Source organism: Symsagittifera roscoffensis, chromosome 6, assembly GCF_963678635.1.
Source record: "Symsagittifera roscoffensis chromosome 6, txSymRosc1.1, whole genome shotgun sequence".
Classification (NCBI taxonomy): domain Eukaryota; kingdom Metazoa; phylum Xenacoelomorpha; order Acoela; family Convolutidae; genus Symsagittifera; species Symsagittifera roscoffensis.
The window spans coordinates 52,164,543-52,188,491 of record NC_087067.1 but is presented as its reverse complement, the minus strand read 5'-3'; the positions used below and the strand labels follow the sequence as shown (position 1 = coordinate 52,188,491).

General features: G+C 35.5%; 2 protein-coding genes across 4 annotated transcripts; one reads left to right on the top strand and one right to left on the bottom strand.

The window, feature by feature from the left end:
* The first annotated feature begins 1,765 nt into the window (after positions 1-1,765).
* LOC134847984 (apolipoprotein D-like) lies at positions 1,766-6,003 on the top strand. The gene is made up of 3 exons (XM_063865302.1): positions 1,766-2,063; positions 2,595-2,757; positions 5,719-6,003. The coding sequence occupies exons 1-3, from the start codon at positions 1,823-1,825 to the stop codon at positions 5,921-5,923; spliced, it is 609 nt and encodes a 202-aa protein (XP_063721372.1). The 5' UTR covers positions 1,766-1,822; the 3' UTR covers positions 5,924-6,003.
* An 8,805-nt stretch (positions 6,004-14,808) lies between these two features.
* On the bottom strand, positions 14,809-23,749 carry LOC134848273 (BRCA1-associated RING domain protein 1-like). Of its 3 annotated transcripts, none has more exons than XM_063865659.1 (6): positions 23,236-23,749; positions 19,001-19,126; positions 17,887-18,093; positions 17,264-17,425; positions 16,167-16,667; positions 14,809-15,454 (listed from the first exon to the last, which is right to left on the bottom strand). In XM_063865659.1, exons 1-6 carry the CDS (start codon positions 23,740-23,742, stop codon positions 15,047-15,049), a joined length of 1,911 nt encoding a protein of 636 aa, XP_063721729.1. In that variant the 5' UTR covers positions 23,743-23,749; the 3' UTR covers positions 14,809-15,046. The 3 variants fall into 3 exon arrangements, with proteins under 3 accessions (XP_063721729.1, XP_063721730.1, XP_063721731.1); XM_063865660.1 differs by having other exon boundaries at positions 15,124-15,300; XM_063865661.1 differs by having other exon boundaries at positions 15,310-15,449.
* Positions 23,750-23,949: the final 200 nt, after the last annotated feature.

The following is a 23,949-nucleotide window of genomic DNA, read 5'->3' as shown; positions in this document are numbered from 1 at the left end:
TTTTTCGACTGCGCTCGACCCATTTTTCGACTGTGCTCGACCCATGTTTTGAGTTTCTCGACCAAAATAAATTATGTTTCGAACTATGTTACTCGACCTATGTTGCGACTCATTCGACAGAAGTCGGGTAGGTTTCGATTCGATGCTGGACCTAAAATTGGTTCTCGACCACGGAATTTCAGTCGAAAATCTGCATTTTCTCGATTTTTAAAGTCGAAAGATAAGTCGAGCAACTCGACCCGTGACAGAAGCATCTGTTAAATAAACGATGAATTGCTTATTCTTTAGTACTTAAAAACAGATGCAAAGCTGCGTTTCGCAAGCACTAGCCAGGCCACTAAAAAGCAGCTCTATAAAATGCAAAAAAAAGTAGAAATAAGCCTCGAATTAGTAAAATTCCGACTACCTCTCGGATTCAATCTGCAACCTAGAGATTATGAGCCTCAAGCACTAACCAAAAATAAAGCAAAGAACAGATGCTATGAAATTTCCAATGCTACAGATCGTGGTTATAGCAAAAGTGCCACCATATAAATAACACTTTTAACAAGCACTTTTTTTTGCGAGAGCTGAGAAAAAAGGAGGTTCGTACTAATAAACTAACGCCGCAAGCTCGCTAGTTTAATCATAGCACTCAAATGGGGTAATAATAATAAATTGAACTAATAAAGCAATTGTTAATTTTTAACTAAATTCTGGAATCATGGAAACGAACTGCAAAACAACTGCAGAAGTCACTGGCTCCTAATTTTTGCCCATTCTTCACATTGCATAGTTGAATTCTAGACAGTCCTAGCACATCATAGTGATATGTGATTAAAGAGAAGTTCAGGTTCTCTATTGAGCTGTTGAGATAGAGTACAGAGTAAAAAAAATAACTGCACACTCAACTGGTTTACACAGGCGAATCAGCACATATTGAACCAACTATCTGCCGCATTATAGGCAAACACTTACACAGTCCACGAGCCAAGACAAAAAACTTTCGCAGATACTTAAAACAGACCGAGTCATCATAAAGAAAAAGCTTTAATTCGGCGCATAAAATTTGTCCGGCGCAGAAAATTTAACCAAGTAATACATCTTAGTAATAAATGGTTTACAAAAATCCAATTTTGAACTAACCAACTTATTAGCTCAGTGCCACTTCCAGCTTTGCAGTGAGAGAGCACACTCTGCGCTTCATTTGGCGAATAAATTTGAAAAGCCGCCTGAATATAAATGTTAACTCAAAATCACAAAAAAATGAGCGTGAAGAAACTATAAAAGGTTTATTGAAAAAATATGTCCCCTTATAAAAAATATGTCCCCTTGAAAAAATATGTTTTTACGGTCCCCATTTAGTCGGAGTTCAGGGCAAATAAAACCTAAATAGTTGAATACTTAAGCAATACTAAAAGAACCTCGCCACAGGAAGGTTAAGAGAGCACTAAATCAATTTTAAGAGTAGCATGGTTGCGGTGTTCTGTTTCGGCGCTCTGCTCCATTCCTGTCTCAGACAGGCATCTCTATATTTCTTAATAAAATGAAATATTTTACGCTTTTTTGGTCTAATTGGAAAACAGATGGCTTTTTGGTGATATTAAAAGCGCACTTTAAGAAAATGCCGTGTCTAATAGGTCATTGACACCTGAGAATTTTGCTCTATTAATGGCATACAGTACACAACAAGAAGAAATATTACAGCTTCCGCAAACATAAGAAATGCTAACATCAATTAAAGATCATACGTGTTTAAGTTATCATATCATCAATTGTTCACTCAATCAGCAATCGTTCAGCATTTGTAAAACAACCAGCTGAAATTGAAACATCAATAAAGATGTTCTCAGGTGTCCAATCCCTATTTGTGAGCCTCTTGGGTCTCAACTTGACTCTGACTCTGACTCTGACTCTGGCTGCCCCCTTCATCGGCGAGTGTCCGGACATCAGTGGGTTGATAGTGGACCTGCCCAATCTGGCAGACTACATGGGCAGATGGTACGAGATATACAGGGTGCCCAACTTCGAAGTGGGACAGGAGTGTGTCTTTGCAACCTACACACTGGAAAACAGCCCATATGGTTAGCCTATTTTACAAAACAAGTTCGAATATTTTCCATAACGGAAGCTTATTTTTACATGTTATCATCTCTCTTTTTCAAATTAGATCGAATAGCTTGTTCTTGTGCCTGGTTGCCTGTTATTTGAATAATCGGAATCAACATAGCGTTCAAGTATTGTACTTTAAAATGTCAAAAAATGAACCTCAGACAATACCGAGTCAAGTTTTTCAAGAAAATGGCTAAAAAAACCGAGCAAAAGTGAAAAAGGTTGGCCGGTTTGCTTTGCATGTGGGAAAGAAAGTTGCGGCCACGGAATCAAAAAAACTAGATTAGGCATATTCGATAGTTTTAGTAAATAAGGGATATTCGAAGAGTTTTCTCCTTTCTAATAAAAAGAAGCGTAATTGGATAAATGATCATTTGTGGCACCTGATTTTGCGTGGAAAAAAATATTTAAAAATTAAACCACACCCGAAGGCAAGATTCCTCCACGGTTTTAGTGGTCGGAACAAATATATTTAAGTCAACTTCATTTTGTTACTTGTTAAGGCACCTATGTGCAAGTGAACAACACTGGCTACGGGTGGGTAGATGGCTACTCTGGCATAGTGGGCATGGCCATCCAGCCCAACCCCCCTCTGGCTGCCTTGATCGTCTCTTTCTTCGGATACCCATCCCAGAGCGCCACAGCTCCCAACTACAACATCATCAGGCTAGTTAACTATTGGAACGTATATTTACTCAATCAGAATTCTAAAAGAAATTCCTAATTTTACTCGATTTGCTCAAAAAAAATTGAAAAAAATTTATTGGGTGACAGAAAAGATCGGTTAAATACGCTCTTCGTTGAATAAGAGATATTCTATGATAATTATAGACACAAATATATCATCTTCAATTCAATTTTAGCATTTTGCAGAGAAGAAATTAAATCATTATTGTTCCGACTTTCGATACGAAAGTAACGGAATATTTGTGCTCGGGGTGGGTTTTTTTTTCTTCAGACAAATTTCGACTTTTTAACTAGCCATTTTTGACGGAATTTTTTAATATCATTCAAAAGGTTTTGTTGTCCTGAGCTTAAATTTGAAACGATATTTTACCTGTGATCATTTTTCGTAAAGTTACGGGGGTTTAAAGATTGCCATTTTGGCCAATTTGGGACAAATAACGCGCGATATATTTCGCGCTATTAACGCGTAAGCGGAGACTTAATTCGTATTAGAAATTGTTCCAAATTGGTCAGAAGAAGCTTATGTGCCATAATTGAATTGTTGCAAGGAGCGAAACCTATCCTTTTGTACTTTATATGGCGTGTGGGGGGATGATTTTCATTAAAAAAATGTTCATTTTGTTTTATTTCATTGAATTTTTTAATGTTATTACTGCTCCATAAACCTTAAAAGGCAGTCGGAACATTCAGGGCTTCGCCCTGATACGAGCAGTCTTGTTCTCTATCCTATTGATTGTTTAACAAAAGTTCTACAAAGGTGAGACGGAAATAAATAAAAACAGGACACGAAAAACTTTTTGAAACTTGCGTTGCTCATTTTATAGTGAGAGCTAGTAAAATATAATAGGGCTACATTGAATGTGAACAATTAAAAAACAAAAGCAATTAGCGGAATTGAGCATTGCATTTAGAACGAGAATTAGCTGCTGAAAAGTCAAGGTTACACAATATTACCTCACACTAAAAGGCAGTTGGTTCTGCAAGTGTAATAAGAGGTCAAAGTTTTTTCCAAAGAATTTTCACTCGCTTCCAGTTTTCAGCATTACTCATCAATTATTTTATGATTTCAGTAATAGCTTCACTAAAACTGAGTAAAAATTGTTTTTAATTATATAAAAACCGATTTAAATCTCTATTTTTGAAATCAAATTATGATCAACTATATTACATTTTAGTCGAGTATAAACAATTATTAATCCATAAATTTTTCGATTCAATTATAATCGATTAAAATTGATTATGATCGGTTATTCTTTCTCCCAATTTCTAATTCATACTTTGTGCACAAAAATTTACTCATAATCAATTATAATCGATTATAATGCTTTTTGTGTGCCCATTTTGTCTTTGAGCTTGTATCTAAAATGTCTATACTTTATACTTTTTGTAGACATTGGCTAAAAAGAAAAATCCGAAAATTTGTTCCAAAAATTTTCAAATCATACCAAATTAATACTTTTTTGTTATTCCATTTTTCCATTGAGGTTGCTTAATGATGCACATTTTTAGTTTTTTTGACTACCAAAAAGTCAGCACATTGCTTTAGTTTCATTATGTAAACGGAAGATCTATTTTTCACCTACTGCGGGAAATTTTCAGCTAAAATGAAAGGATCTCTGTGAAACTTTTGTTTCGTGGTGAATTTTTATTTTCAGATGAATCAAAATGTGACATATCAAAAAAGACATATCGTTCATAGGGATTTGTTATTTACAGTTAAATAATAAACCATGGGATATAATTAAAATATACTACTGGTGTGATCAAATATTGGCAAACTAAGAGATTGTAAATTGTTATAATTAGTCATAATTGATTTGAAGTATTTTTTGTTTGAATTATAATCAAAATTAATCGATGATAACAATCCATGATATTGGACAATATCACGATTATAATTGATCATAAATCCTTTAAACGCAAAATTTTTGTCATTTCAATCAATTACAATTGTCAAATAATTAACTTAATATCCGTAATAATCGATTGCTTACGCCTAGACTTGGATGCGGGCATGATCTGAATGAGAGAGTTAGAATTTTGATCAAATTAGACTAAAGATATTTTTATAAACATTGTATTCAAACATTTCCAATTTTTGCTGTTCAATGTACTGACAATTGCAAAAGAAGATTAGTTGAGAACCATAACGATTGAACTTCTAGAAAATGTTTAAAAAATTTGTGACCTTCTGTTTTATCAAACAAATTCCTATAAAAATTTCTTTTACAAAACATGTCGAAATTCCTTTAATTAAAAACAGTACGCAAGTAGCACAAAAACTCCGACTTCGAATATTTAAGAAAAAAGTATACATGATGTGTTATTGTTCCGACCTTCGATACGAAAGTAACGGAATATTTGTGCTCGGGGTGGGTTTTTTTTCTTCAGACAAATTTCGACTTTTTAACTAGCCATTTTTCACGGATTTTTTTTATATCATTCAAAAGGTATTGTTGTCCTGAGCTTAAATTTGAAACGATATTTTACCTGTCATCATTTTTCGTAAATTTATGAGGGTTTAAAAGTTGCCATTTTGGCCATTTTGACTAATTTAGGACAATTAAAACGCGCGATATAATTCGAGCTATTAACGCGTAAGCGGAGATTTAATCCGTCTTAGAAATCGTTCCAAATTGGTTGAACGAAGCTTATTTGCCATAATTCATTTGCTACGAGGAACGAAATCTATCCTTTTGTATTTTATATGGCGTGTGGGGCGATGATTTTCATTTAAAAAAATTCAAATTTTAGAAGAAAAAAATTCATTTTATTTTATTTCATTTAATTTTTTAAAGTTATTACTGCTCCATAAACCTTAAAAGGCAGTCGGAACATTCAGGGCTTCGCCCTGATACGAGCAGTCTTGTTTAATTTAAAAGCCAATTTGAAGGCGAAAAAGTTTCTTACTAATCAATCAGTTGCTAGGACTCATTTCAGTCTGGACCTCTCCTCCTATGCAGTGATCTACTCCTGTGACAGTGAGGGCGGTCTAGGCTCAGTGAATGCATGGATACTATCCAGGACCAGCTCCCTCCCTGATGACGTCATCGCTGATCTGAAGGGACTGCTGGCCTCTCTAGGGGTAGAAGTGGACAATATGCATGCCACCGTGCAGAGTGACTACTACTGCCCGGTCGCTTAGAAAAAGCCAAAACATGTGACAACTTTTTAAATCTACAATTAAAAATAGCTTGTATGCAATGTTGTATAAATAACTACATCAATATAATGTTGAATGGTTGTTTTATAAAAAAAAAATAATGGATATGTAATGAAAAAATCTCAACAGTTTAAAGATGCAAATTCAAGTTCACTTTGTGATCTTAGCGAATATGCAGAGATGAGAGCAAGTTATCGATGAAATCTGGGTGACAAGCAGCTTCCAGTGATTTTTTCTCCAAACTGAAACTTAGTACAATTTTTAATGAAAGTTAATCAAGACTAAATACAATTGAAAGATTTCGCCTTACTTGACTATATTTCTACGGCTTGAATGGATCCACGCTCAAACAAATTCTCAAAAATTGTATAATATAGCAGCTGTTCCTTCAAATGAGAGGTCAACCTAATTTTAATCATAAATCGGGTTCCCTTTCAGAAATCGTGCTGAAACACTGCTCGTATATTCTAACACTTGGCTAGGACTTTTTTGGTTTACTTACGGTTTTGTTGCAGTACCGCTACAAACCAGAACATTTTTTTTCTCGTAAACTCATGCTCTGTTAGGAAATGCTTAACTGTTGGAGCTGTTTCAAATTTGAAACCATTCGATGATATTTTGGCTCAGATTTGAAACTAAATCGATGAATTTTCTCATTTTGCTATTTTAAGTATTTGTTTTCCGAAGAGAGTAGATGAAGAAAAAAATTCAAGCCTGCATATATGCATTCAACGACAGCAAACTTTTTGTTGAAGCGTAACTGAAATTTTGAAGGTAACCAATACGACATGAGCACGACTTATAGCGAGATTAATTACTCTATATACGTCTAGCCCCATAAAACATTACATTCTTGAAAATTTTTAATCATTTTCTCCCATTCCCTTCACCCATTTCACCCCTATTTCCCACCCTTCATGCTCGCCGCTATTTTTTACACGCTCATTAACTCACAGGCACTAAATATCTCAGAGGTACTTCATGCCCTGAGGCAGGGCTGCACCCGTAATAAGTGCCCTACCCTTTTTAGCTTTCCCTGCATTGTTGGGTAGGGTAATTTCTGAACTCTCCATCATTGCATTTACCTGAAAACCTTTTTCTGTGAAAAACGGAAGTTAGGCTGAGAAATTAAGTTGTACAGTGCAAGTAAAGTTATGATAGAAAAAATTTAGTCAAGTTTCTAAATTTCTAGAACCTGTCGCAGCCAGTAATCTCTCATGCCAGATGTCCGAGTTACTGCAAAAAAAATCGTTTCTCGAGGTTCAGTGGCAAAAAGGCAAGATAAGTTTGCGAAAAAAACTGGCTATTTAATTTTCAACTCGCAATTAATTGATCCCTTCCCTCTCTCAGTGATATGTAATTCATCTTACCCTCAATAATTGCCGTTAATTAAATGCACTTCATTGCGTTTCAATTAATTGAGGGTAACATCCTTGCTCACAGGTACTTCCTGCTCTAACATGTACTAATTCACTCTGCTTTTCGACACAAAGTCGGAGCTGCAAATTCGCTCAGACAAGCGAGAAAGCGACAAAAAAGGAGCTTTAAAATGCACAAAAGCACAAATTTGTCCCTAATTGCGCAGTTTGACACTGAAACAACAATTGGGATGTAATAAGCAAAAGCAGCCACACTGATTTTTCATCGTAATAATTTGGGCACAGAGGCAAAGATTTGCTTCACAAATACTAGCGAGTTAACGACAAAAAAGCAGCTCTACAAAGTGAAGTACGAGAATTAGGAATAAGCCTCGAATAGGTAAAATTTTTGCAGTGTCAGATTGGAACCCGCGACTTCGAGATTTGACGTCCCACGCCCCTTCCTCTCGGCCACGGACGCTTAAAACATCACAAACACTAGCCACAAATAAAGCAGAGAACATGCTATAAAATCGCCAAAACTAAAGACAAATTAGTGGGAATTTCAGCAAATAACTTGAGGCCAGCAAGCCGATTTGATTTCACACGCGCCAGTGAGAAAAAAAATAGAACATAATCTTGATTGATTAAAAAGGATCACGGATCATTGTTTTGGAATATTCAGAAAAACCCAAACCAAAAAAACTGGATATTTTCTTCATTTCTCTAGCAGATTACGAAATAAAATCTACTTTTGAATTAAAAAACAACCACGTTTTTTTGCATCACTTCAATTTCTTTATTGGAGAGTAAATTCCCGTTTTTTGCAATTCACAAGAAATTTGACTTGACTTTAACCGATTTGAAACAATCTCAGCTTTCGAAATTCAAAGAAAAAAATGATGGCCTCTTTAAAGCTCATTGAATTTCTAGGACAATTTGTGATGGACAATTTTTCGCAAAAAGTAACTCAATTTGAGTAAACTGGATCAACATTAATTTTTTGTTTTGCTTAATCTTAGGTTAAATTATTTAGGTTAAATTCGACTGCCGAAACTTGAAATCGAACCTGTTTTCGGTGAACTTTTTATTTTTTGTCGATAGTCCTGTTAGCATTTCTTTCAAAAAATGAACTGAACTGAAAATTAAAACAAATCAAACATCAGACTGCGGAAAAAACTTCTACAATGTCCCATTTTTGATTTTTTAATGAAATTAACTTTGACTAACCTTGATATAAATTTGAAATACAATTCTAAGGTAAGTAAATTGAGATCCTAAATGTTGGTAAATAACTGTAATTCCAAGACCATTGCAATGAAAAAAAAATTAATAAAGTTTTTATAGGCAAAAAAACTGAAAAAATGTAAAACGAGAGGAAAATTCACGCAAAGAAAAAATTTAAGTACGTCCAAAAGGGAGGGATTGTTTAGTAGATCAAACAAAACTAATGATAATTTAAAATAATTAACAGAGAGGTGAAAATTCAACTTTGTAAACATGAGCGAGAAAGCGAAAAAGATTCGAGAGCTTTAAACAGCACCAAAACTCCAATTTTGCAAGTAATAATTTGGAATGCAGTTAAATAGAGGTAAGCACCCTTATATTTATAGAAGCATAGCTGCGCTTCGCAAATACTAGCGAGAACACGACCTATCGCAAAGCAGCTCTATCAATTAAAGAAAAACTAGAAATAAGCCTCGAATTTGCAAAAACTCGAATTAACAAAAATCTGCTACCTAGCAAGTGAGTTTCACGCACCAACCATTCAGCCACGGATGCTTAAAATCCCCAAAAACTAGCCACCAATAACGCAGCAACATATGCTAATAAATTGCCAATCGATGCAGCAAAAGTAGCACCAAATACAAACATACAATATTGCATGTAATAAATTGCAAATTATAAAACCACATTATGTCCAAATTATCCTTTTCAAATAATTGCAAGATAATTGAGTTAGAAAACTTCTGAAACCGAAATTCACTTGATGAATTAAAGATGCATCAACTGTGTAAACTTATAACTATTCGAATGTCAAAGCACATGATATCAATAAGCTGTAAAGGTGCAACAAATAAACTATCATGCCACTTCGATGCAGAAAATATTGCTGCTATAAGTCGAAACGATATTTGCAACTTAGTCGCATCACTATTTGCGACTTAGGTTGGAAAAAAATCGTACTATATCGTACCATAACACTTTGCTTCTCAAGTGTAAATACATAAGAAACCATTTTAAACCAAATTGCGAATAAATTCTGCATTTCAAAAATCTCGCAAAGTATATTGAATTGTTAAATTTATTATTTGGTAGCATGAAACGATTAGAGTTCTCGATTCAATTAAAGAGTGAAAAAAGCATCAACTGTGTTAACTAAAAATAAATTCTCTAACCACATGGCTTCATAATGCTTATGCAGAATGCTGCTTCAAAACATCAACGAAAAGTAGCATTTATTTGCGACTTTCCTTGGAAAAAAAGTTGCATTGTACTATCACACTACGCTACGCTTCTGTAAATATGCAACATGGCACTATATTGCTAATGCAGCCAACTGCTCAAAAACACCACGAAAAATAGCTTTTTCATTTGCGGCTTAGGTCGTACAAAAAATGCATTGTGCTAGCACATTACGCCACGCTCGAGTAAAAATGAGGATTAAATCTGCGGATTGAGTATGCAATTAATATTGATTGAACTTGTTCGGAGAGCAGAGGGGTGAGGTTTTCGAAGCATAAACTGTTTACAAAGATTAAGTTGATAAATTTGTCCTTGCCTGTATGTGTACTAGGTTGTCTGCCTTCTCGTGGGAGCGGTGGTGAATTGGTTACGTCTCTACCTTCCAATCGAAAGATCGGATGTTCGACGCACACCATGATCCGTGCTCGTTGCTTGAGGGTGAAGCAACCTTACCCAGCCCAGAAAACTAACCAAAAAAAATTGCATGAAGTTCTTAAACGGGCACAACAGCGGTTCGCCGTGATAAGCTGTACAGCTCGTGTGTTGGTACTTTCCCCCGTGAATAAATGGTCTTAATTTGCCAGCATTTGTTCTGATTTGTATCCGTTTCGAACACTCTGCTCAACAGATCCATGATTAAGCTCAAACAGCCTGGAAATAGATCTATTAGCTAGCTAGCTTTGAGCAACCAACACTTAAGTGCTTCAAGACCTTTCCTAAATCCTTGTTTCAAGAGCTTTCCTATCCTTGCTTCAAGAGCTTTCCTATCTTTGATAAATTTTGGATAAAAAACTACAAAGAAGGCGCAAAAGTGAATTAGAATTTTTGTGTGTGAACTTAGAATTTTAAAAAAAATCTTAGTTTTACAAAAAAAAATGTCAGAATTTGTAATCATTCAAGTTGTTCCAGTTTTCATAATTTTATAATATTTTTGATATCTTATTTTAGATATCAATTTTCTGTCATTCGACCCCACTGTCAAGATGACTTCTGACGGCGAATACAAGACAAATTAGTGGGAATTTCAGCAAATAACTTGAGGCGAGCAAGCCGATTTGATTTCACACGCGCCAGTGAGCAAAAAAATGAAAAATAATCATGATTGATTAAAAAGGATCACGGATCATTGTTTTGGAATATTCAGAAAAACCCAAACTAAAAAAACCGGATATTTTCTTCATTTCTCCAGCAGATTACAAAATAAAATCTACTTTTGAATTAAAAAACAACCACGTTTTTTTGCATCACTTCAATTTCTTTATTAGAGAGTAATTTCCCATTTTTTGCAATTTAAAAGAAATTTGACTTGACTTTAACCGATTTGAAACAATCTCAACTTTCGAAATTCAAAGAAAAAAATGATGGCCTCCTTAAAGCTCATTGAATTTCTAGGACAATTTGTGATTGACAATTTTTCGCAAAAAGTAACTCAATTTGAGAAAACTGGATCAACAGTAATTTTTTGTTTTGCTTAATCTTAGATTAAAAAATTTAGGTTAAATTCGACTGTCGAGACTTTATTTTTTGTCGATAGCCCAGTAAGCATTTCTTTCAAAAAATGAACTAAACTGAAAATTAAAACAAATCAAACATCAGATTGCGGAAAAAATTCAAGCCGAAATAAATTTTAAGATTTTAACTGAATAAGGAAAACGTCACGACCTACAAAAGAGACTGAACTAATTTCATCGACTCTTAATAACGGATCTACAATGTCCCATTTTTGATTTTTTTAAATAAAATTAACTTTGACTAGCCTTAATGAAAATTTGAAATAAATTCTAAGGTAAGTAAAATTGAGAACCTAACCGTTGGTAAATAATTGTAAAATCAAGACCATTGCAATGAAAAAAAATAATAAAGTTTTTATTGGCAAAAAAATTGAAAATATAAAGTAAAACGAAAGGAAAATTCACGCATAGAAAGAAAAGACATTTTTAAGTACTTCGAAAAGGGAGGGATTGTTTAGTAGATCAAACAAAACTAATAATAATTTAAAATTATTAACAGAGAGGTGAAAATTCAACTTTGCAAACATGAGCGAGAAAGCGAAAAAGATTCGGGAGCATTAAACAGCACGAAAACTCCAATTTTGCAAGTAATAATTTGGAATGCAGTTAAATAGAGGTAACCACCCTTATATTTACACAGAAGCAGAGCTGCGCTTCGCAAATAGTAGCGAGAACACGACCTATCGCAAAGCAGCTCTATCAATTGGAGAAAAACTAGAAATAAGCCTCAAATTTGCAAAAACTCGAATTAACAAAAATCTGCGACCTAGCAAGTGAGTCTCACGCACCAACCATTCAGCCACGGATGCTTGAAATCCCAAAAAACTAGCAGCCAATAACGCAGCAACATATGCTAATAAATTGCAAACCGATGCAGCAAAAATAGCACCAAATTCAAACAGATACAATATTGCATGTACTGAATTGCAAATTATAAAACCACATTATGTACAAATTATCCATTTCAAATAATTGCAAGATATATTGAGTTAGAAAACTTTTGAAACCGAAATTCACTTGATGAATTAAAGATGCATCAACTGTGTAAACTTATAACTATTCGAATGTCAAAGCACATGATATCAATAAGCTGTAAAGAAGCAACAAACAAACTATCATGCCACTTCGATGCAGCAAATATTGTTGCTTTAAGTCGAAACGATATTTGCAACTTAGTCGCATCACTATTTGCGACTTAGGTTGGAAAAAAATCGTACTATATCGTACCATAACACTTTGCTTCGCAAGTGCAAATACATAAGAACGTATTAAACCAAATTGCGAACAAATTATGCATTTCAAAAATCTCGCAAAGTATATTGAATTGTAAAATTTATTATTTGGTAGCATGAAACGATTAGAGTTCTCGATTCAATTAGAGAGTGAAAAACGCATCAACTGTGTTAACTAAAACTAAAATCTCTAAGCACATGGCTTCATAATGCTTATGGAGCCTGCTGCTTCAAAAAAGGCACGAAAAGTAGCATTTATTTGTGACTTACCTTGGAAAAAAAAAGTTGCATTGTACTATCACACTACGCTAAGCTTCTGTAAATATGCAACATGACATTATATTGCTAATGCAACCCACTGCTCAAAAATACCACGAAAAGTAGCTTTTTCATTTGCGGCTTAGGTCGTAAAAAAATTGCATTGTACTAGCACATTACGCCAGGCTCGAGTAAAAATGAGGTTAAATCTGCGGATTGAGTATGCAATTAATATTGATTGAACTTGTTCGGAGAGCAGAGGGGTGAGGTTTTCGAAGCATAAACTGTTTACAAAGATTTAGTTGATAAATTTGTCCTTGCCTGTATGTGTACTAGGTTGTCTGCCTTCTCGGGGGAGCGGTGGTGAAGTGGTTACGTCTCCGCCTCTCAATCGAAAGGTCGGATGTTCGAGGCCCACCATGATCCGTGCTTGAGGGTGAAGCAACATTACCCAGCTCAGAAAACTAACCAAAAAAAAATTGCATGTAGTTCTTAAACGGGCACAACAGCGGTTCGCCGTGATGAGCTTACAGCTCGTGTGGTGGTACTTTCCCCCGTAGATAAATGGTCTGAATTTGGCAGCATTTGTTCTGATTTGTATCCGTTTCGAACACTCTGCTCAACAGATCCATGATTAAGCTCAAGCTGCCTGGAAATAGATCTATTAGCTAGCTAGCTTTGAACAACCAACCCTTAAGTGCTTCAAGAGCTTTCCTAAATCCTTGTGATTTTAGGGGAAAAAACTGATATAATAATTTCGAATTCATACCACCAACCTTTGTATTGTCGAACACAGTGCGCCAAAGCTTCATTCCAATGCCAATTGAATTTAAAGAACAAAAATCAAGGAAAAATTCCATTGAGCAATAAATCAAAATTTCTAAATCTAAACATTTTCTAAACATAATACATTTTGTCCATGTATTCAAAGCACAACAGCACAAGTATCATCCAGGGTCAATGTGTAAAATCATCACAATAAATTTTGACATCTTCAATATTTTGCTACTTTCAAACAAATCGAGACTCAACCAGCTGTATTCATGTTGCCTTGGAACCAGATACAGGGCCTCGGAATACAAAAGTTAATTGGGGTTTGTGGTTCACCAAGCAAGACTTTCACTTCAGGATAAAGTCTATGGCAAAAAACTCACTGTACCCAAAAGGGGGCGTTAAATGATTCCATCAAGCAGTGATCAACTTCAGAATACTGAAACGAATCAAAGGAGGATCCATTGAAACAACTAAAAACAACTAACACAAATTACTGTGATCTAACAATATATAACGCAAAAACTGCACAATTGTTTCAGTTCAACAGAAAAATTATGATATCAAATAAACTAAATAACTGGAGGTACATTATGAAAATGACCCATACACAAACTTCCAACTTCAAGATTACTTCGTAATTGAGTTTCGGACTATTCCATCAACAATTTGGATTGTACAAAAGTTATCAAGCATGTTAATAATACCAGCTTATTGGATATTTTTTATTCCGCAGTGATGTGCTTTATCTAGCACCAACTTAAATTCTGTATCGAAGGGCGTTATTTGAGCTGCACTTGGAACATAACATTCAAAAAGTGAGCTTCAGAATCAACAATCAAGCCACTAGAAAAGAAAAATAGTCTTTTTATTGTCCCCTACCTCGCATGAGCGTCAAATTTATGAAGCAACCAGTGGTTTTACCACGTTAGTATGAAGACCGAATAAGTTTGTCATTGCCTATATCGTCCGCAAGTCAATTTTCATAACAATCGGATAATGCGAACGCTAAATTTATTTAAAAAAATTGCAGGTCCCAGGGAAGAAAAAAGAGCCGAAAATGGACGTGAAGATATAAACGCCCCACCGGGTATCCTAAACTGGGTAAAAATTTTGCCAGCGGAATCATCAAAAATAGATAAAGACATCTATAACCGGGTAAAAAATATGTTTAGTGGTATAATTGTAAAAAAAGTAGTATTAATTTTTGGAATACATAACTTTTCTGGATTCTTAGTTTTTTCATAAATTTTTCAAATATATGGGTAAGAAGTCTGCTATCAAAAAGACCACACGGCAGAAACAAGTCAAACTCATTCAGGATATAAAAATATGTTCATTTACACGTAATCACATTATATTGTTCATTCCAATTCCATTGTTTTTTTTTCGAATCAGGTTCATATTCACAAGTTCATTCATGACAAGTTGAATTCATTCATTATCGACATTTGATATATATTTATCGATCTTAGAATTACAATTCGGTAGTTTCGCACATGATTTTTTCTACTGTATAGCGAAAGCAACGACGCAATCGTACAGCCAGCTAGTAGTCACGTGGTACAGTCCAGGGAAAACTGGCTTGTATTTTTTATCTTCTTCCCCGTCGATGACAGTTCCAGTGACCACAAACACTCCCATATCACTGAGTGGTGAGTCTTCTGCCACAAATTCACGCTTGGGGCATCCACATGCTAGTGAAATTTCATTGCCAAACAACGAAGTCGGTTTAGGTTCCCGAGGAAGGATTTTTGCGCCACCTGAAGTTAGAATTTTATTCACCAGAGCAATTTCACAGCTTTGTCCAGCTTCAGATTTGAGCTCCGAGCCCAGAGTTGAACTCACGAATGCATGCAAACCAGAAAATAGTTTCTTGCTCTCATTGTGTGCTTTTCTGGCTCGCTTGATACTGTCCTCAAACAAACAAACACCACTTCGCTTTATGTGAAGTCTCGTATTTAAGCGATGCAACATAAAAAGTATCTAAAAACTTAAAAAATTCACGACTTAACGAAAAACTTAAAAAACTAAAAACAATCGACGGCAATTAATGCAATTTCAAAAAATAATTAATAAGCGGAAACTGAGCCGACGAAACTTAACTAATTTTCCAAAAAAGCGAAAACATATTTGTAAATATTTATAAATAATTTAACCCAATTTGAGAAAACTGGATCAATAGGTAAAATTTTCAAATCGCAGGGAAATCTGATTAAAAAAATTTCGAAACTAGTAGACGATCACGTTTTTCGTGACTATTACACTTTTGCTGTTCGATAGTGGAGTTTGTATTCCTTTCAACAAAGAAAATGAACTGAATTTCAAAAAAACCAGAAGTCTAACCGTGAAAAAGTCAGCTTAAGCCTGAACAAAATTTAGACTTCTCCTGAAAAAAGAGAAAAACAATTATCGCTACCTATATAAGACCCTGAACCAGGTTTATTGACTCTTAATAAATGTTCTCATATTATTTAACTCGTTCGCAATGCAGCTTCCCTAACATGTTACAACCTTAAATTTGTGCTCCAAATTGAAATTCAAACGGCGTTAAAAAATAGTCCAAACAACTATATGTTTTCATAACTTCAACCTGTCTCAATTCGCTGATCGCTCGTTCTAGACTGACCTTGTATGGTTGGAATGAGTCCACCAAATAGTCATCGCATGGAAGCAACTTTCCCTTGTTTAAACTGTCCTCTATCCATCCTTTATCAATCACCACTCCGTTGTTCACAATGGCAGTCATCAACTTGCTTGTCCTTTTATAGCTACCAGTCGACTTCTTTTCCACGACAAGCGCATCACATGAATCGCCAAAATAACGATCCACTTCTATTTCAAACTTGGTCGAAAACTGGTTCAGCAAAACTTGAGACTCCGCACTTAAAGCTGAGACGACTATATGCTTTATTACACATTTCATCGCTTTATCACTTTTAATCAATCTTTCATTGGTCTCTCGTAGCGCCTTTCTAATTGGTGTCAGAACTTCGTGATTAAATTGTATTCTGTCCGATTCTTTTGGTCGCAGGTATTTATTCCATTCTGTTTTGAGCAACTTCACCAACTCACCATTTCCATTCTCTTTCGCAAAAGACAGCGGGGTGAACAAATCTCCGTCGTCGTACTGAAGCCAATACAAAAAACATCAATCAATAAAATCTATTAAAATTGCAAACCGCAATGAGAATGACACGAAACCTAATTTATGTATACATCTCTCATCCATCATATAACTACTAGTCACTGGAAATTAATATTCATATGGCTCTAAAATTTAACGCCAATACCGTTTGGAGCACTGAAGGTGCGGAGGAACATAGGAGTCGGACATTTTTACATACAAATTTAGGTACCAATGTGAAGGACAAAAAAGGCCAGTCGTGACTAACCTGCAATAAAAACTCTTAAAATATTTTGATGGCGCCTTTAGTAAATTTTACGGTTGCTCGCCCAAAAATCGATATCGTACCAAAAGTCTACAGGACTTATAGGTGACCGACCAGGGAGTTTAAACCCTCAAACCCCCTTAAATCTGCTGCTGATGTTAACGTATTCGGAAAAATCGGTTTAAAAAATTGAGAGTAGGCTTTGAGCCACACAAGGAACTCTGTTTCACTGTCTGTGTTTATTTAAGGAAGTAGTTGAAAAAATTCGAGCTGCGACTCCTAAAATTGCTTTCAGGAAGCTGAGTTGGTATAAGAAACAAATATGCTGGCCTACCATGCCAGTTGCGAGTATGTCTGCCCCATGTTGAATGAGGAGTGGAATTGCATCTAAGTAATTGTACATGACGGCCACGTGCAAGGGCGTCATCTCGCTCATTCCTCCAGATTTCCGAGGGTCAGCTCCGTGTTCCAGGAGGACACGGCAAATTTCCACATTCTGAAGCAGAATTTCATCTTTGGTATCAGATAGAAAAATTTGGGCAGCATTTGGAACAATTAAAATGAAAAACGAGTGAAGTCAACTTTTAAAAAATTTGTTGTAATAAATTGTAAACGACAATTTGAGAGTTTTTGTCTAATTATTCGCCATGGTCCTGCTCCGCTCGCCCATCTTCGAACATTACTGATGAAACTTAAACGATATTATTTTGTAGAAACAATTATTTGTCCAGCTTTAGAACCAATTTGTCTCAATAAAAAGATAAAAACCACAGCTGTATAAAACAATTGACGAGGATCTGCCTGATGGCAGAGAGCAATGATAAAAAACGACATGGCATTATTTAACAATTAAAGAAACTTCTTTAGCGTGAGTATAGTCGGAACCTTCTGTGCTACTCGCACAACAGCCAGCTCTTCTTGTATTCAATTTTAAATTCTAATATTATAGCCTCTGACCTCTAATGCTTTGTATTCGTGTAGGGGAGTGAAATTGTCGTTATCCATCGTGTTCGGGTCAGCGCCCATTTTCAGCAGCTCCTTCACCTTCTCCAGATGACCCCTTCTACTCTCCCTGTGCAATCTGGTCTCCCCTCTATGATCTCTTACCCGCACTCTTTTGATCACATGTTCACTCACACTCACCTCTAATCCCTCCAGAAAGTTCTAAACACACAGACAAAACAAAATAGGTTTCTGCACAAGAACGCTGAACGCTCCAACTGCACTAAATGAAAAAAACCAAAGAAAGAAACAAATAAAAAGCAATTATCTGTTTTTTTTTTTTTAGATATAAGTTCGATTTAAGTGAAAAAACCAAAACTTTGATTTAGAATCCAAATCGAAACATTTTTTTTAAATCTAAGTAATCTAAGATGAACATAGCCAACAGACAGTTGGAAAACTGTCATGAACTTAAGACCAAAAAAACTATTGACATTGAAAACTTCTGTTGCATTTAACTTTGGATCTCAGAGAATTTCATGAAGCTTCTATGATGGACATTTTTGATGAAAATAACCTAAATCCAGAAAATCAGACACGTACGAATTTTTAAAAATCCTGTGGGAAATCTGGAAACTAAAATCCTCTTGGAATTTAAAAGTCAATCACTTTTTTCGCTCAATTTGCGATTCAAATTCGTTATAGGTGAGCGATACTTAGATTCAGTTTATACCGGACCAAAGAATTTTTATGATGCAGCAATAAAATCATGACATACCTAGCTTATTCACACTACGTTCCTTATTTGGACAGTTATAAAAATTTACAAGGGCCAAAAAAACTAACTGCATCTCTAGCAGAAATTGAACTGCACAGATTATTTAATATATCTTTAGCTGCAGCCAGGGGCAGATTTAGGGGGGGGGGCGGCAGGGGTCAAGTCCCTGATAAAGGAGGAGTCCGATCCCCCACCCCTCTAAATCTGCTAGTGGTCAGAATATCGATTTGACTGGAGTCAAGAACACGACCATTTATCCGCGCAGAAAAGATCATCATACGAATCTATGCTAATAAATGGTGTTGTGTTCCTGGTTAAAAACAGCATGATTTTTTTGAAACTAAATCTAACCAATCCAATGATAGCGGCCAGCTGCTCTTGACTTGGCTCAGGTGTGTTGTTCATTCGTTCCATTCCTTGCATCATGTTATAGTTCTCATGGAAGTAACATTTTGCACTTTCTGCGTCGCAGTCATACTAAAAGTAACACTTAACTAAATATATTTGTTTTTAATCGTAAATTAATAAATTCGGTCACAAATTGAGCACCTTTACAATTTTTTTAAAAAAAATTTAGAATCGGTAAATTTCAAAAATAAATTTAGTATCAGGGTTGGATCAGACAAAAATTATTGCCTCCCCTACCAGTCGCTTTTCCTTATGGTCCCCCAGTCTATTAAATAAAACAAAAGTTGAAAAAAATTGAAGTGCGAATGAACTCAAATATACCAAGAAACTTTGTTTGGCAATTTTTAACTTTCGAATTTCAAAAAGAAAATTATATGATTTTTAAACTCTTGATTTTTATGTCTGACATTTGTTGATAAAATTAGTGAATGTTCGGCTATAGACAATGTTATTTACTCCTGCGAATTCTATAAATTAAAGTCTAAATTATTTCCGTAGACAGCGCATATCACAGATATCATATTTTTTTTTTTCCTCGACTACGATAAAATAAAGGTGGTTTTTCTCGCAAAATTATTAAGAATTTCCTACAGCCATCATGAGCATTTCGAGTTGCTCAGCCGTAGGCCCCTGCTGCTGATCCATAGAACCACCTTCATCGAAACCCAAATCAGGATTCAGGGATTCGACCCCCTGCCGACCCAAAGGGTCCCCCTTTTATACTTTTTCAGAAATCCATTTTTTGCCGACCGACCCTAAAATTTTTCTAAAGGCGCCTTTGGCTTTGGCGCCAATATATACTAACTTTGATTTTTTTTTGAAATCCCCCCCCCCCCTCCCCCCCTCGAGAAAATCCTAGATCCGCCCCTGGCTGCAGCTCAAAATTTAGCATAGGAAAAATCACAGCATTTTCTACCGAATAAAAAACAATGCTAAGAAGAATAATTGCAACACGATAAATCTATCCTAATGAAGAATCTATTTGACACAAATTCGACGCACAAGATATGTTTAGTTAGTAGTTTTCATTTGTATCATTTCATATTTTGTTTTGTTGTTCATGCATTTTTTGATGTTCACACTCCAGCGCAGCTGATGAAAATCACAATTTTGTTCAGTCGCAACACAACCCATACTGGAGGGCCTCATCTGTCTTTTATTTAGACACATCATTGACTCATGTTCCTGGCTTTCTGTTTGAAGAACTGCCCATGCATTAACAATGCCAGTCAACTACCGCTTAATTTCGATTCTACCCGGATTTTCTAAGATTTTTGAAAGAATTTTGTGGAATTTATTCATGATAAAGTATGCGATAAACCTAACAGCAAAGAGCATGCTTTTACTAAATGACATTCTTGCATTACGCGAACCCATGCTGGGCTTTCTTGATAAAAGCTATTCGAACTTCGGCGATAATATGGATGACTTGGTTTCCTATCTTGGCTTTTAAAAAGCATTTGACTCCGTTTCACAATTTTTTGTCCCGACGTTTTAGTTTTTTCTTTTTCTTTTCCACGCAAAATTAGCTTCCACAAAAAATCATCGAAAGGCTTGAGAAAAATATCATATTAAAATCCTTACAGTCGTGATTCGAACCACAATTAAAACCCACAAAAAAAGTTTCCAGTGTCGAGAAAAACCGGTTTGATTTTTTTGTCTTATTTAGAGCGAACAGAGCGAGCAAGCAGTCTTTTTTTAATTGTTAAAAAGCTTACCATAGCTTAATTTGAAACGTAAAAACTTAGTTTTACTTGCGTAAAAAAAGTTAATTTTGAGTAATCTAGCGCTTTTTGGAATCAAAGTTTCGAAAAAAACTGCAAAAAACTTTTCGAACTTTTTCTTCATTTTTGGTAAAAATTTTTCACCAAAAATTGTTTTTCAACTTGCTTATTGTACTATGCCGGTTGAATTTACCTACTACCCAAATTTTTGTTCAGTTTCTTTCAACAAAAAACGCCAAAAAACGACAAACAAATGAAAAAACTTGGTATTTACTAAGGATTATGGTCGGAACAATTTGTGCTACTTGCACAGTAACCGACTATCCTTGCTACTTTTTGAAAATGTTCTTTGGCCGGAATTGAGAACATTTTATCGAAAATATTCAAACCGTACTTGACGGATCGTACACCGCGAGTTGACACTAATGGAGCACACATTTCAGCTACGGTCAAATAATTTTCAGATACGGTCAAATGCGCATTCTTAAAAAACTTTAACACGGAGCACTTTTTCATTCCATGGCAGATTTGAACGGACAATTTCTAGTAAATGGCGAAAATCGAGGAAAAATCTCATTATTTGAGATTATGTGTGAAGATGCAGATGTTTGGCAGCTTCTTGGGGATTCTCCCAAAAGCTCTCGATGGCAAAGGAGGTAGCGTGCACCCGGCATTTAAAGAGATGTTCGGTGGTGTGTGGTCCTATGTAACAACTTGGGCAGACGTCGAGTACATTGTTGCTCACTGTGATGGTAATTTTTTAAATGAATCGAGTGCCCGGATCTAAGTTGTGAGAGCATACATCTGGTTCTACGAAAAGCAAGTGTTCAATTTCGAATATGAACTGATGTTCCAGTGTGGATCTGATGTTCCGGTTAAACCTTTATGGTTGAGTATGATAGTCGACTCTATGATCTTGGTAGCAGTCGAAAAGAAATTGCTTTGAAAGCATTCTTTGTTTTTCCGGACCGGATTTATTTTTGTTTCGTCATGTACCTGTGTAATGTCACTCATTCGTAAGCACCCTGCTGTTGTTCTTAGCTCATTGTTGTTTATTTTGAAAGCGCTGCCAATTGGTGTACCTTAGAGTGGGGTCCAAAAGGAAAATTCATAGTTCAAGACACTCCTCCCAATTGTCTTTGCATTGAGTGTTTCTTTGGAGCAACCCCAGGTTGAGCCAAGAAGTTTTATGAGACCATTGTTTCTTCTTTTGGAGTTTCTTGCAGCTCTTATGGCAATGTTCGTTGAAGTTCAGTAAGCTGACAAAAGTACCTCTTAAAAATTTTGGGCTGCGTGTTAACGGTAGTTAGGTGCCAACGACCATTACATTTGGTTCAAGGGAAACCGATTAGTACATGTTGAAAAGGTAGATGTGGTTGCTTTGTCTTTTGATAGAGAATGATTTCTGATCTTCAGCCAGTCGTTGAGACTGTTTGGATAGGTGTTCTAATTTGGGTGGGGGTGGGTGGTGCTGCTGGACAGGCACCAACAGTTTAATCTCTTGTCAAGCGCTTATCTGGCATGCCAGCAGAAAAACTAGATTCGCTAAGACACATCACAACCAGGCTTAAGAGGAGCTTCGTAAAATACAAATATCCCCTCAGAGTAGTCTTTATGCCATTGAATAGGTTCTTTATGTCATAGAAATCTCAAAATCAATCATACACAGTCCAACAACAGAAACCATATATCAATTGGAAGACTACGCAAATATTGGTGATTTTTCGTAACTGAACTGAAAATTATTTTTCTTATCCGGTTCAAACTGAAAGATCACTGAATTAGCTGGTGAAACATGACCTTTAGTCATTGGTTCGAACAACTTTGTGCGCGTGATTTACCATATATATTTGATCTGAATTACTACTGGAACTATCACTCAAATCGAATTAATTTACTCCTTAATAATCATCAGTTTGTTGTTGCAATAACCTTGATAGCAAACTCTATCATGACACATCTCGCTTTCGATTTTCTATAAATTTCTTCTTAATTGTTTTTTCTCAAATTTATATCTGGTTCAATTTTAGTTTCTTTTTCTCTCTTTGCAAATTTATTTCTACGAAAAAACTATTTTGTGTTTTCCGGGTGAACGGGTAATGAAGTAAAATATTTGCGGAAAAAGCAAACGTGCGCTTTAAAAATTATACTAAGGGCCCTTCTGTTAAGGTACGATGAGTGCAAAACTTGGATAGGGCCACATCAGCCTCAAGTCAGATATTAGCACTAAACACAGTTAATATTGCAATTGATTTTAACCGTCGCTCCTCTACTATTGTAGTTATACAGATGTCAATAATCTTGTCTAGAGCAATGATCTGCACCCCCTTATTCATAGAACTGCACCTCAAAAGAGTACACAGCTTATACTTTGGCATTTTGGGAGCAAAGTACATCAAAAACAGAAAGATCGTCTGAAGAAAAAGATAGCACAAGAAAACTCAAACAACTTACCTCTTTCGTCGGTAATTTGATCTTAGTGTGATTTCTTTTCTTCGGCTTATTATTTGTATTGCCATTCTTTCTTCGATCATTCTCATCTGACATATTAATTGAAGAGCATTTTTTAGGCTGATCATTCTCTTTCGGCATAATGTTTGCAGAGCATTTAGAAGTCCGTCCAAACTCTTTCACTGTATTATTATGATCTCCCTTCTTCGTCCAACCATTTTGTTTCGGCTTATGACTTTTAGTTTTTTTATCTCTTCTCAAATTAGATGACGTAATACTCATTTTCCCATTTGATAGTTTTTCGTCAAATGAGCTTCTATCATGTCTAATCTTCTTGCTAGATGAGCTTTTGACTTCTCCAATTGTATAAATGTCATGTAGTGACGACGCAAAACCGAGTGTTTTACCACCCGTGGATACTGATGAAACCGTGGAACTGTTAATCGTCATCGATGAATCACGCGTATCATAAGCTCTATCAGGTGTATCGTAAGCTTTAATGTGATTCATTATCTAGTCACTAAAATGTTAAGAAACTAGTGTCAGCTTCTTATTTAATAAGTAAAAACTGACAGGGTAAAAAATTTTACATCATGTGTCCTTTATCAAGTTGTCCCTTCAAAATATACCTCATAGTTTCAGAGATTGTGAATATATAAAAATGGGAATATATGAACATGAAAAATTGCGTGATGCAATGAATTGCAGTTGAGATCG